Below are 14,166 nucleotides of genomic sequence, written 5' to 3'. Positions count from 1 at the left end.
TTACCAAAACCAGTGCCAGCCCCCACAACAGTTCTATATCCCTGTAAGATTAAAAGCATAAAATATGACAAAATGACTTGGGACAGCAGAGCCGGAGCCCAGCTCTCTGCTCACCAGCAGCACACAAGCCTCCCACAGCAGAGCTGGAACTGCTTCTGAGGCAGCAGTGCTAACGAGGGGCCTGCACGAAATACAGATGACAAGCAGCAAATGCTGCAGAGTGCTGCTGTTCATGACCATGGGCCTCCCTGAGCCATCAGAGCCACCTGCAGCAGCAGCTGAACAGCGAGTGGTCACCTCTGGCCTACTCCTCCCCCTCCTGAACCCACAGATGTACCCCCGACCTGTCCACTCAAGGAGCGTTACAAGAAAGGGGGAAGACTGAAAAAGGAAGGTACTGTGGGAAGAGCTGCAGTCTGCAGGTTTATTGCAGGGCCAGCCTGCATCAGCAGGACAGAGGGGAGAAGAAGAGCAAGCCCCCCCCCCCCCTTTACAAGAACTGGTGCACAGGCTGGTTTCACCATCAGTGCCGTATGCTCTACAGGGCAGGGAACCCAACACATACCGCCCCAGCAGCGTTTACCAGTGGCTTCTGGGTCACCCTAGTTTAACACTATTGTTTCCAGCTCCCTCTTCTGCAGCACGTAACAGACTATGGTTATAAAAAAAATAAATAACAAAGTATTAATGCAACATCATCTGCAAGGAAAGTCACTAAAGTCACCAGTGCACTAAAACATGCAGACATGGGGAACAGAGATGAGGGATGAGACAAACACATACTCTAGCACACAGGAAGAGTCTTTGTCAAGTTGTGTATAGGGGCTCATTATCATTCTTTTAATAACTGAACATCTTGTAATGTCTCATCTGAGAGCCTGGGGCTGGGTGCCTGTGCACAGCTGCACTGCTCGAACAGTAGAGTACCAACTCACTGCTGACAAATCCTAAGCCCCAGGAGAATTCCTGTTCCTTGCAGGCCTGTAGGACATGGCAGTGGGCCAGAACATACTATAAGGAAGACTTTTTAAGTCAAAATGATCTGATGTCCTTACTAGTCTGATAATGGCCATTACCAGCCGCAAGGACAAATAAAACTTGCCGGTACCTTGCACTGGCTTATCGTACGTAGATCAAATCCTTCAGTACCGCACCTGTGGCGAGATGGAGCCCATCTGTACGCAGGCAGCTACAGCCCAGTTTCCCAAAGTGAGAACTGATCAGGACAGCAGCGAGCCCTTTGGTTGCACTTCACCCCCAAAGGAGATGATGTGACCAGGCAGACGGGGGGAGGGTGGTGTTAACACAAGCTCTTGACTCCCAAAACGTCCTGTTACTTAACCAGGACCTGCAGGTTCTGCTTGTGACCTTCCATCTCCAAGGAAAGCCTTAATTTCCTAGAAAGAGTATCTAAATGTATTCTTTCTGCAACCAGAACCACCAATTTATTCCAAGTATCACAAAGTAGAACTACTTGGAGAACCAGGACATAGAACAAGATTTCCAAAAATATTTACTTCAGTAGTTTACATTCTGTAAGTATTCCAAATACCTTCAGGGGAGTTCACTGGTCCTTTAATCAACAGGACAGACCAGCATTCACACATTCCTCGTTTTTTCCATCTGTTAATGCCCTTTGCAGACAATTTTGTAAGTCAAATCATCAAGTGTACAAGCACCTCCAGACAGGTTTTCAGCTTCACCGAGCTCTGAGGCAGCAGAAGTGAAAACACAAGGTACAGATCCCCACAACATTCAAGACCCAACAGAAAGAAGGAACAGCTGATACTGGGTAACTCTTCACACTCATCTCTAGAGGAATGAAGTCCTAGCAACAGGCACGAACCTGCAGGGCAGCCCCTGGCTACCGTGCGACATTCAATTCACAAGCACCTGGAAGAGCCTGCCTCCTGCTCCTCGCTGTAGTGGCATGTGAGCTGCTTCAGCTACCCAAATATTGACAGAAATAGCAGATTTATCACAAAATATTTCTTAGTTAGAAATGCAGAGTTTATTTCAATGCACCAATAAAAAAAGCCCAACATTTCCAGATCACAGAACATTAACACAACAAAAGAGTTTTACGTTAGTCTACTAGTAAGACTTTTTGAAGATCCAGATTCATGCCAATTGTTAGTCAATAGAAACAGCCTTCTAGGACTAAGCCCTTACATTTATAAAGACACCACAAAATCCCTTATAATAATGTAAACAAAATAAATTTTCTTCTTAAACTTTTTAAATTTGAATCCATTCTTTCAGGACTTGCACACTCCTTCAAGGGCTTCCTGATGGTGAATGACTGAAAGAAAGAGATTAAGAGCAAATCCTACAGCAAAACCAACAGAAATGACATGCTAGCCCAGGCTCCCTCTGCTCAGGAGCCCCTCCCCCTACCTCACAATGCCCCCTCCCCACACTCTTTTCATTTACAGTTCACAAATAGTCATTGTAAAAAGTTGTATTTTGCACCTTTCTAAGTAAGAGCTGCCTTAGGCTTGAGAAGGGCAGGCAAAACAAGAGACATCAGCTGCCACAGCAGGCAGGACACAGAGCCTTCGCAGAAAGCACCCGGAGCCTGTGCTCCAGCTGTGCAGAGGAACTCCTGCTCTGCCACAACCCGCGCTGTTCCAGTTTGGGGCTAACCATGGGGCACTCTCTCCCACTACATCAATTCCAGCACACGCTTCTCTGGTTACATAGGAAAACTTGCTTCTTCCTTCACAGTGCAAAGCAACATTTGGCAGCTGTGCAACTGAGGGAGCACCACTGTGTGGAGCCATCAGCAGGAATGTAATCCTACCCCACGTTCATGGTTTGCTCCAGACCTTACATTACTCGCTTCTTCCCCAGATTCTAAATTCCTCAGGACCTTTGGGACAGCTGATTCTCGTTTGCCTGTATTTTTTCTCTTGTCCTTTAAAATTTCATTGAACTAGGCTACCTTAGAGATAGTAGCATGAAGTTCTGACTACCAGAGGTAGTCAGTGCCCACAAAACTTCGTCTTTTCATAGTTCACAAGTTAAGAAAAAAAACTTTCAGCTTTTATTCTATAACAACTGCTCCAGACACCAGCACTATGAACTGTATGGCACACTGCAGTTTAAGATATTCCTACCTTCTCTTTGGAGATGGCGATCTGGACTTTGAGCGGCTGTTAAAAAAAAAAAATGAAGCAAACCAAAACAATCAATGTGGTAAACTCATATGTACTCAGTAACCACTTTTGACCATGTAAAAACACTAAGAACACTTTGATGTTAATTACAAACCACCACCCTTAACGCTGCTGATAATGAGTATACCCAGTTACTGTAAGCGAGAAGCTGCAGTTGAGAAGAAAAACTGCTGAAAGCCAGAGCCCTTGGAAAAAGAGCAACACACAGCTTCAAAGAGCTACAAAAGGATCACAATAATCCTGCAAAGCAGGAGCAGTGAATAAAGCGGAGGAGAGTCAGGAAAACTGAGAACAGAGGTAGGGAAAGACATGCCCCAAATCCTGTCTAAAATACTTCTTCCAAGTCCAATCATGGGTTAAAAAAACCTGTATCCACAATCCTTCCGGAAGAATTACTTACTGTCCCACAAAAAAAAAAATCAGCTATGTTACATTAAAATAACACATGAAAGATTTTAAAATCAGCTATTAAAAAACCAACCGCCCCCCCCCCAAAAACCAACCAAAAAACCCACTTCCACATGCAACTGAAATACTGGTCCAAGCAGAGATTTTGAATTGTGGCAAAAAAAACCAAAACAAACCCACAAAAAAACTGAGTGCTATGCTCACCTTTTAGCAGGTAAGCCAGATTTAGATCTACCATGGGACCCAGACCTACAACAGGAGAAAAATAAAGCTCAGCAAAGCAGCTAGTGACATGCAAATACAATGGAAGTTAGCTAAATGAGCAACAGCAAATTCATACTACATAGCGTCACACACCAGAGGAAGACTGGGGCTGCAGGCTTTTCTCGTGACATTTCACGACACTCCTTTAGCTCTTATTCCAGAGACCCCACTTATCAGAAGACAAGAGTACAAGCACGAGAACCTCCCCAGCAAAGCTTCAGGTACCACTTTCACAAAACAGAAGACCTTGTAGCAGGCTCCCAGATTTTTTCTCCATCTGCAAGTATCCCTTCCATAAAGGGAAAAATACTTTCAAGTGTCGACTTAGAAAACCTTTTAAATAGCACATTAGGAACCGGGAACCAGCCACAGGTAAGCCTGCGTGCTGAACAGCTGATGCATTTTTCAGATTAATGCCGCTTTTATCCAAGTATAATACAGCTTTTTTCATCAGTTATCCAATGAAAACAGCATTTCAGTTTTCACTACCTGCCTGCTGCTAACATGCTAACTCCCAATTCATCTTACAAATTAAAATTTACTTGAATGGTGAGGCTTTCCTTCCACATTTATCATACGACTTCACCAACTCAAGTATTGGCTGTCTGGCCTCCTGGAGTGTCAAAATTCAGGCATGTGGTACTACTGAACATCAGAAAGCCCAGCGTTCAAGATGGATGTTGCCAAAAAAGTAGGAAACTTAATTCCGTTTCTGCTCACAACCATTTCGAAGTGTAACTGAAGAATCACCTTTACCTGCTCTACTAACTTCCAGAAATACTATGTTCACGCTGCTGGCTCAAGTTAAACAATGCCACAAGTTACATGCCAGTGCTTTGAAACCTTCCTGCTCGCTCCGCCGAGCCATCCTGTCACAGCTCCTAACCCTACCACCAGTGATTTTGTTACTGTGTCACGGGTGAGCAACTCCATCCTGTGTAACAACTACCAGAACTTGTATTCTGTAGCGTGAGCATGACTTCCTTTGCTAAGAAATACAGCAAGGCAGCCAGGAGCATCATCTCACTGCTAGAACTGCTGGAAAATCCTCCTTCCGAAGCACAGCAGCAAAGCAGGACTGCAGATCAAAAGCTGTGGAAGCAGCACCGGTTACGTACTACCATTCTGCTGTGTAAGCGCAGAGGACTAACGCTGGCTGGAGCTTCCACAACGCTTCCGTAACTCCAGTACTGACCTACCACTGTAAGTGCAGACCTAAGCAAAGTCAGCATCCATCAGGAACGTCAGTGAAAGTATCAAAAGTCTTCCATGCAGGGACACGACCGTCCCAGAACTAGGTATCACCAAGCAACATCAACAGTATTCGCTCTTCCGCCATAGCAGCGTGCAATTTGAGCCGGGCTAGTCGCCTCCTGCACTACAGGCCTGTGTCAGTCAGGACAGCTCTAGCAATAATCATCACCATCATCCCCTTAAAGCCACAATGTGCAAGTCCTGAAGTAGCAGGCAGATCCTTAAAACACGTCCCCCCGTTCTAAAGCAAAATAAAAAACAACTTCTTCCAACTGATCAGCTCTCACATCCATCCTGTTGTTATCATACTCTCACCTTTTTTCCAACTAAAACTTATCACAAAGGGTAGAGGAAAATAACAAAGGAGCACTTAACTCTATACTCATTTTCTTCAACACTACAGCATGGAAAACATCCAGATCCACAAAGCCAGGGCTTTGTGTCAGCTTCAAAAGTCCTTCAAAACACTACGCTGCGACATTAGGACTAACGGTCCTGCTCATTGAGCCCTCAAAACCTCCGAAGTCAAGTGTCCTACCCACGTAACATGGTTCTTTGTGCTACAGCAATTTCATTTGACCTAACTCTCAGAACTAGAACTGACAAAGCCAAAAGCTGTACACAAGAGTTCAGTCAGTAGTGTCAACCTTCTCATCACCTTACCCCTCCCCAGCAACTGAGATTTGCCAACAGAACAGGCCAAGAAAAACCTAAGCAGCATTTCCTGCAGGTCCCAAGGTCAAGCATTCTCTACATGTGCAGGCATTAACTAGATTTAGAAACTTCTCTCTAGACCTTAAATCATAAATATAAGCTTTGTTTATGGCAACAAACACATAGACCTCATATAGTAGCCACAGACCAAAACAAACTCATGTTTATTACAAGAAATCAACCGCTACTTTAGTTTGTGAAAAGGCCAAAGTTATTTACTGTATGTGTGAACACTGCTATGCTTCACAGCCTTCTAACCCCTTCCAGCCAAACTTGGCCAGGGAAAACAAAATCACCAAAAAGCCCAACACACTATTATTTGTTTGAATTAAAACAAGTCTCTTACCTGCTTCGAGGCCATACAATGGACCGGGACCTTGAGCGTGACCTGGACCTAGATCTGGCGTGGGGGGAAGGGATGGAAAGTTCAGCTATTACTACAGGATTCATAGTCCTACAGCTGAGAGAGGCTTCCTTCACTTTTATGATACTGTCCCCAGCAAATTTTGCTGTAAGTATTGTTTTGCAGATATAATTTTTATTATTAGACAGCTATAGTACATTTGGCCAGCACTTCCATCCACTAAGAAGTCCCACTGCCTTAGGCATGCAAGCATAATTACTGCCTGGACCCCTGAAGCTCAAGGAGGAAAGCTTAACCATAGATTAATACTGTAAGAAAGTTACAGCCCTGAAAAAGCCTAAAAACAACAGTTCCAAAATTATATGCTTGTTTTGAACTTCAAAGAAAGCATTTAGATATGGTCTCAGGGCTGTAACACTACCAAGGTGCCTGCAAACACATCAACTGCAGGAATGAAAACTGAATGTTGAAGGCAACATAACTGTGGGGAGTTTTCAATGTTGCGGTCTTAAAACGCATACCTTGATCTCCTTAAAGAACCAGAACGAGATCTGCGGGGCGAAAATGATCTATACCTGCGAGGAGACATTGACCTGGACCTGCGATAGGAAGCTGACCTCGATCTACAAAACAAAGGGGGCGGGGAGAAAAAAAAAACAAACAACCACAATTACTGCAACATACCTTTCACACGGACTACAGGAAGGGGTGAAGCAGAGGGAGGAGCAAGAGAAAGAATGAAAATACAACAGTGAGAATCCTACCTCCTTCCACGACTCCGACTGCGCGACCGAGAGTATCTTCTTCCTCGGGACCTTGAACGAGATCTAGACCTGGACCTGGTTTTAGGTTAGAGAAAAAAGGTATCAGCAAACAGCTGCAGCAACCGGTGCACGTGAGGCCCTGCTGAAGTCAAAACTTATTTCAGACAACTAAAAAGAAAATAAAAAAACCAAACCAAAAACCAAACCAACAAAAACACACCACTAGCATCTGTCAGTTGGAAAAATCTCTGGGCCTATTTTTCTCGAGCATTTTACTACCTAGAAAAATGTTAAAAGCTGAATTACATTGCAGAATTACATCAGAATAGAAAACACTGTAATGCGTATTTAAAATAAACCTTGCAAGTTTGCAGGTCGACCCTCTTTGGCCCAAGGTCTAGCAGATCTAGACGATCTAGAAGTATCTATAGCCGATCGCTGCATCTAGGTGTTCTCTTCAATCTAACGACGATCAAACTGACAGCCCAATGAGCCAGGGTGAGGCTTGATTGACGCAAGAAGATTTTTCTAGGTGGGAATGTGGTCAATCTGGTGTTCCTCTTTCTAAACCGGAGGGGGGCCCCAATTGAAAGCCAAATTTACTGTTACGGCGATCACCGTCTCAAATTTTCTGCCCTTAAAGAATAAGGTGAAGCTACGTGTAGATGGCTCGAGGGGATCTGGCCTCTTATGCTGATCACCTCAAGGTCTAGGAGGATCTTAAGTGTCGGATTTGCAAGGCGCCTCAGCATGAAATCTTAAGGCTCGTGACATTCTGAATCAAGGCGACTGACTCAAACGAAGAAACCTGAAAGGTTTTGACCAGGTTGATTATTAAAATATTAACATTCGATATGTATTAGCAAAAAAAAAAAAAATTGTGATATACACCTGTTGACTTACAACATTAAGAGTTAAAACTGGCGTAACATTCTGTTCTTTGCTAACAAGAGCTACGCAAAAGTGAACTGGCGAGGCAACCCAGCCGCTCCGGCCCCACACGTACCTGCTCCTCCTTCGGCGACTATAGCGGTGACAGTCATAGGCATAGTGGCCTTTCTCACCACACTCGTAGCACCTGTCGTTGGGGTCGAAGGGGCGCCGCGCAGGAGGCCTGTCGTAGCGGGAGCGACGGGGCATCCCCGTCGACACTTCCACCCTCACCCTCGAGCCGCATATTATCCTGCGAGACACAGCGGACGGTCACGGCGATGCCCCCTGCGCGCACGGGGCGGGGGAAGGCGGGGGCCGCCCCCCGGCCCGGCGGCTCCAGGCGCGCACGTACTTCCCGTCGAGGCCGAGCACCGCGTCTTCAGCGTCCCTCGGGTCTTCGAACTCCACGAAGGCGAAGCCCGGCGGGTTCCTCGCGATCCACACGGTTCTCAGGGGCCCGTAGTAGCTGAAGGCTCTCTCCAGCTCGCCCTTGCCCGCCCCCGTGCCCAGGTTGCCCACGTACACCTTGGTCTCTGCCGGGAGGGAAGCGCCGTCAGCCATGTCAGGCGGCGCACGGGGCCCGCAGAGCGCAGGCGCGAGGAGCCCCCCCCCCCCCGCCGCCATCTTTAGCAGCGCCTCCATTTTGCGGCACTCCCGTCCCGCCCGCGCCCGCCGCGGCCCCGCCGCCACAACCCGCCGCCGGCACCTGCTCCCGCCGCCTCCCCCCGGGCACCGCGCGCTCCCGCAGCCGGCTCCCCGCGGCCGCCTTCTCCCACCCGCCCGCCGCCCCCCAACGGCCGCGCCGCGTCCGCCTCGCCCCTACCGTATCGCCCGTAGCGCGACATCCCCCCGCTGCGGGCCGAGCCCCGAGCGCCGCCCTTATATAGAGCGAGCGCCGCCGCGACTGCGCGCCGCGCCCTGCGCCGCTGGGGGTGGGGCCGTCCCGCTCCTCGCGGGTCTCGCGCGAGCAGCGCGGCTGAGGGGGCGGTCCCGCTCGCCGCCAGGGCCTCACGCGCCCCGCCCCGCCCCGCCCCGCCCCGCCGGCAGCGCTGCCCGGGCGCGGCTCCCGGGCCGGGCGCCCCGCGGGAGAGCGGCAGCACCCGGGCCGCCGCCGCGCTGGCCGCCCGCCCCGCCTCACCGCCCCGGCTCCGCTCCAGGCCGCGCCCCTCCGGGTGCCGAGCGCCGCCGCCCCGGGCGCCGCTCGCGTTTTTGCGTTCAGCCTCACGAACCGTTCGGTTCCCCTTCGGCCGATCTCACGTTCCAGCCCGACGTACTGCGGCCGTCCGCTCCTTCTCCCGGGGCCGCGTTCTCCTAACTGCTTGCACGGACCAACAGCCTCCGTTTTTCAAATCCCTTCATGTTTTCCACTGTAGACGTTCACGCGTCCCTTTGTTTCCCAGAGCGGGTAACGCGGTGCCCACAGCGGGCTGCGGCGAGGCAGGCCGGCTGGCGCAGGAGCAGCGCAGGGGGCGGCCAGCCCAGCCCCCGCCGCCACGGCAGCCCTGCCCCGGCCCCGCGGACGGGCGGCGAAGGGGCCTGCGGACGAGCGGGCAGCCGCGACACCCCTCGCAAGGAGGCGCCCTGCGGGCGGGGGTCGCCCTGCTGCCGGCCCCCGGCCCAGCACAGCCCGCCCCGGCTCCGGGCAGGCCGTGAGCACCGGCCCGCCGGCACCCACCCGCCGCCGGGAGATGCAACCGGGTGAGTGGCAGAGGGCTGTTAAGAAAAATCAGCATGAATCTGACTAATCCCAAGGATTTTTAGATAAACCACAGCAGGAATGAGGAGGGCAGGTTAGGCACAGCTTTCAAATGCATTTGAGCACACCGAAGGTGTTTTGGTGCTATTTCATATGAGGACAGAAAAATCAGTACACTGCTGCTCTAAAATAACAAATAGAGATAGCAGGTTTTAAAAACATTCCCTATTTGCCTGCTAACTTTCCCTAATCACTTTACAAATATGGACCTACATTATAATTTACATTCTAAAACAGGAGAACAGTTGAAGGGGGGGGGGGAGCTTTCTGAACATCTTTCATCTGGTTTAGTAAGTCCAAGTGTCACAATTCTCCTTCTGGAAAAAGAAATAAAATTCTGGTTCAAATTCTGGTTCAAAAGCAGTTTGAACAAACATGCCTACACCACTAGATAATTAATTAAAGGCAGAGGAAAACAGTTTGACATTTATCATGTATCATCTTTCACAATACTGTTATAAAAAATATTTATAAAACTAATATATCAGTTCAATACATCATCATTATCCAGTGGCTTGTTTTTAATAAAAAATAGTGCACAGAAAATGCTTCATGCTTTTAGTTAATACTGCTTTTTTTATCCTGTTCTCAACATACAAAAATCAGACAGAAGTACCTAAACTCAGCATTTTTGCAAACAGTGGTATATTGATACCCAGAAAACGGTTCCTATAATAGGGCAGGTAGACATAGTCCCGAAGACAACTGCTTTAAACATTACACATCACTGCTGTTTTTCAAGGTAGCCCTGTATCAAGCCTTGAACCCGAGACAGAATAATCTCATTGGAGCTGCTGCACTCTTCTGGGCCGTATGGTGGGTCGATAGTTAATACCCCCGCCACACACAGCGTTCTTCCCGATTCACCTTGTTGCTCTGTTACAGGGATGTGGTTTGCTTCCAGCCAAGTCTTCAAGTCATTCTTCCTCTTTTCAAGTTCCGCTGGGCTGTAGGCTTTGCTTTCTTCAGGTGCAAATATGCCAGCAAGCCGTTGCTTCATTTCATCGTCCCCTTCCTTCAGTATCTTGACCTCCTGGACAGCATGGCCCAAGACAACAGATATGGACACCTTTTCATTCTCCAGGAATGTTGCAAGGACAATACTGGCAAGGAAAGAAGGATAATGTATGAGTCACTGTACTTAAGTGAAGACTGAGGAAACAGGCCAAGATTCTTCGAGATGAGTGCTCACTACCATCAGCACAACCCAGACATTTAGACAATGTTGCATATCCACCACTTTTCCCGAAAAGCATGCTGCCATACCCTTAAAATACTGAAAATGTGAGGCTTTGCAGGTAACTTCTGGCCTTGAACTTGAAACCACGCTAGATACTTTCAAGCAGAACGTGACTTTAAAAATGCAAAGGGTACATTAAAATCAGGGTTAGGAATCTAAATATTTCTGCGCAGTATTCCCAACCTTGCTGAAGAACATTAAGTCTTCCAACATTCAAAACCAATGATACCTTCATACATTCAGCACTTTGAATGCCAAAGGCAATGGTGGCAGCTAACAACATCAGAACTTTTTAATGACAAATTACTAATATTTAATTATTGATGATTACTAAAATAATTTATATATTTTTAAGTTAGCATTACTAGTTTCTTAATCGAAAACTCTAGCTTGAGTATTGCAATGGGAACACACCACAGCACGTTGAGACTCATGTTGTAGCAGTCTGGTCTTTTACCAAGGGCAAATTTACATCCCAGAAGTCCTAAAATACAGGTAGGAAGGCAGCTTGTTGTATTTCTAGGATCTTTTCCCCATGTATCAATGAAGAGGATTAGGAACCACTTTCTTCCTCTTGTGGGAAGAAAAATTCCAGAATTTGATGCCAGCATTTTTCTAATCTGCTTGTTGCCACCATTAGTGGATGTAAGGACTTTCTGGGAAATGCACAGTGAAATGAGCCTTGGTTTTAGTCTTGGCCATCCCCAGAATCACTCGCAGCTGCATGTACCTCTCTTACCAAAATGATAACCGACTCCAAGAGAAAACCTAAGTATCGAAGCTACTTCAGGGTTGAAGCAACATCCAATTCTTCTGAAACACATCAGAAACCGGATGTTTTAGTTTCTAGCCTCCTTGTGCTCATGTACAAGCTCACAACCAAAAAGGTATGAAAAGGCTCTGGCAGCAAGGAGCCACGTTTCTGCCAATTCCCTGGTATGTTCTGCCTTTCAAACTCTGCTTTGAAGCTACTCACTTGAGAACTGCGGTGCCACTTTCTGTCCAATACCCTTGCCAATTTCTCTGCTTCCTCTCCAAAGCAGCCAGGACACCCTCATGGGTGCCAGGCTGTAGGGGAAAGCAGGGCAAGTGAGAACTTTGGACAGAGGATAAGGATTTCAACACCTAAAGCATTAAGAACATTCCTGCTGTCTTTGTGAAGCAGGGCTTTGTATATTATTAAAAGGTATCCACCTATTAGGACTAAAGTACTAACCTCAGGTCCACAATAATGTCAGCATGAATTCTGGTATTTTCCATTCCCCAAACTTACCACTCATTTGAGTGAGATCAAAGTGGACTTGGGTGAACTGGCCTCATCAACTGCCACATTGCTTTCTCTTAGGCCCTGCCAACTAAAAAAGCGAGGCATGCAGCCTCAACATGTTTTTTGCTCCAAAAAAGTTTACTTCAGTCTTGGGATCTTCTGTGTTCCTGAAAAACTTGTTTTCTCTTAGCTTCACAGAAAAAAAAAAAAAAAAAAGCTTTGGTACTTACCTGGCAGAAATGGGGTCAACTGTTAAGACCCATCCTTCATATTCATGTTTCTCAATTGCAGCAACTTTCACCATTTTGTTCAGATACGTTTCCCAGTCTAGAGGGGTTTTCTTCTGCCAGTCATTCATATTTCCTATGTCCAGAACCTAGAAAATACCCAGAGATCAATCTGGAGAAGCAACGAATCCTTTTGCTTTGCCCTTTGCTTCAGAACCGAGTTTGCCTCCAGGTGATCTTCCATTGTCTTAAGCACCGATGGCATTTTTTAAAAGCAAACGCCCACAGAGGCGGTTTGCATTTGCTGCAGCTCTGCAATTTCCCACCCAGTTTGCCTGCTTCTAAAGGGACATGGCGAAGCCTCAGAAATGACTGTCCCCCTTCCCGTTGCTCCAAACACCCCATTTATCGCTCTGCCCTCGCACAAAATCTTCGGGATCCCCGTCCCTCGGCAGTTTTGTTCCACGTACCAGCACGTCCCTCGCACCCAGGCCCGGGCGCTACACGCCCCGGCCCCGTCTCCGCTCTGCGGGCGGCGGGCAGGCCGGCTCCGGCCGGGGCCGCGCAACAGTTGCGGCCATCCCGCACCCCCCGGCAGAGGCGCTGGAGGCGGCCCGCTGCCCCGCTCCCCCCGCCGGGAGCAGCCCCCGCTCCCCCGCGCGGCACCGGCCCGGGGCGGGCCCGCCCGCTCTGCCGCCGCCACGGGGACGGCCCCGCCGGCGAGCCCGGCTCCCGGCGGAAAACACCGGTGTTTGCGCCCGGCTTCTGCCCCGAGCAGCCCGGTGTCACCCCCGCGAAACCCGCTCTTGTACCTCTGCGCTCGGGTTCGGCGGGGGCAAGCACGCCGCGGTCCTGCGAGCGTTAACAGAAAAACCACCGAGACTCTAAAATGAGCTAGTCTTATTTCCCAAGCTTAGGGAGGTAATTTCTATTATTTTTTTGTGTGAACTTCAACTTTACAAGTCCTATGGAAAATTATTTATAAACGGCTTGTGCTGTACTGTTTTCCTTCGGAGTTCATAGTTTATTAGAAAGCAGGGATTAGCAAATCTAATTATCGTCACTGTGAGAGCAAGCAACACAATGGGAAATCTGAGCTTCCGTGGAAAGACGGTGCTTTGTCTGCCTGTATTTACACGTGGGATGCAGTTACTGGTTTACTGCCTAAAGGGCTTCCTAAACTGGTCCCCTTCTGGGCCGCAGCCTGGAGGGCGGTTTGTTCAAAGTGTCTTTCTGAGCAAAATACTCCAAACGTCTTCCGTTTCAGCTCCTGGCAAGCCTCCGTCCCTACTGAATTTTATCTTCTCCGTTGTTGCCAGCGCAGTTACCAAGTTGCTCTGAACCACGAAGACCCGAATAATTTTTTTATCCTGTTATCGAAGCGGAACCTTGGGGATCCCGGTCACTAGCGCGGGCAGCTACTACTGCTCTCCCACCGCGAGCACGCCCGCAGTCAGGGTCACGAAGCGGTGCGGCTGCTCCCGCAGCAGCGCTGCCCGCGGCCCCGGCGCGGAGCAGGCCGTGAGGGCGCAGCGCACGAGGCGCGGCCGCTCCGCCGGCCCGAGGAGCGCTACCGCTCGCCTGGGGGCCTTCCCGCCGCTGACCGGCGGGACCGGGGAACCGGCCCTTCGCAGGCGCCGCCGGCCACTATATCGCTCGCCCGCCCGCCCGCTCGCTCACCCACCTCGCGGCCCCGCCGCCGCCCCGGGGCCCGCCCAGCAGCACGGCCGCTCCCGGGCAGGACGCAGCGCCGCCCCGCGCCGGCCCCCTCAGGCGCCCCCGGCCGCCGCCCGCCG

General features: G+C 49.3%; 2 protein-coding genes across 5 annotated transcripts; both read right to left on the bottom strand.

Annotated features, from left to right (window-relative positions):
• Positions 1–1,988: 1,988 nt before the first annotated feature.
• Positions 1,989–8,839, bottom strand: LOC121089788 (serine/arginine-rich splicing factor 7-like). Of its 2 annotated transcripts, XM_040597319.1 has the most exons (9): positions 8,704–8,839; positions 8,233–8,413; positions 7,954–8,130; positions 6,948–7,022; positions 6,705–6,806; positions 6,166–6,219; positions 3,792–3,836; positions 3,120–3,155; positions 1,989–2,302 (listed from the first exon to the last, which is right to left on the bottom strand). In XM_040597319.1, the coding sequence occupies exons 1-9, from the start codon at positions 8,723–8,725 to the stop codon at positions 2,278–2,280; spliced, it is 717 nt and encodes a 238-aa protein (XP_040453253.1). In that variant the 5' UTR covers positions 8,726–8,839; the 3' UTR covers positions 1,989–2,277. The 2 variants fall into 2 exon arrangements, with proteins under 2 accessions (XP_040453253.1, XP_040453254.1); XM_040597320.1 differs by lacking the exon at positions 3,792–3,836.
• An 832-nt stretch (positions 8,840–9,671) lies between these two features.
• GEMIN6 (gem nuclear organelle associated protein 6) lies at positions 9,672–14,123 on the bottom strand. Of its 3 annotated transcripts, none has more exons than XM_040599265.1 (3): positions 14,055–14,123; positions 12,374–12,519; positions 9,672–10,739 (listed from the first exon to the last, which is right to left on the bottom strand). In XM_040599265.1, exons 2-3 carry the CDS (start codon positions 12,499–12,501, stop codon positions 10,361–10,363), a joined length of 507 nt encoding a protein of 168 aa, XP_040455199.1. In that variant the 5' UTR covers positions 12,502–12,519; positions 14,055–14,123; the 3' UTR covers positions 9,672–10,360. The 3 variants fall into 3 exon arrangements, with proteins under 3 accessions (XP_040455199.1, XP_040455200.1, XP_040455198.1); XM_040599266.1 differs by lacking the exon at positions 14,055–14,123 and adding an exon at positions 13,759–13,990; XM_040599264.1 differs by lacking the exon at positions 14,055–14,123 and adding an exon at positions 12,841–12,963.
• Between the last annotated feature and the right edge of the window lie 43 nt (positions 14,124–14,166).

This window comes from Falco naumanni, chromosome 6, assembly GCF_017639655.2.
Source record: "Falco naumanni isolate bFalNau1 chromosome 6, bFalNau1.pat, whole genome shotgun sequence".
NCBI classification, from domain to species: Eukaryota; Metazoa; Chordata; class Aves; order Falconiformes; family Falconidae; genus Falco; species Falco naumanni.
This window is presented reverse-complemented; position numbering and strand designations above follow the sequence as displayed.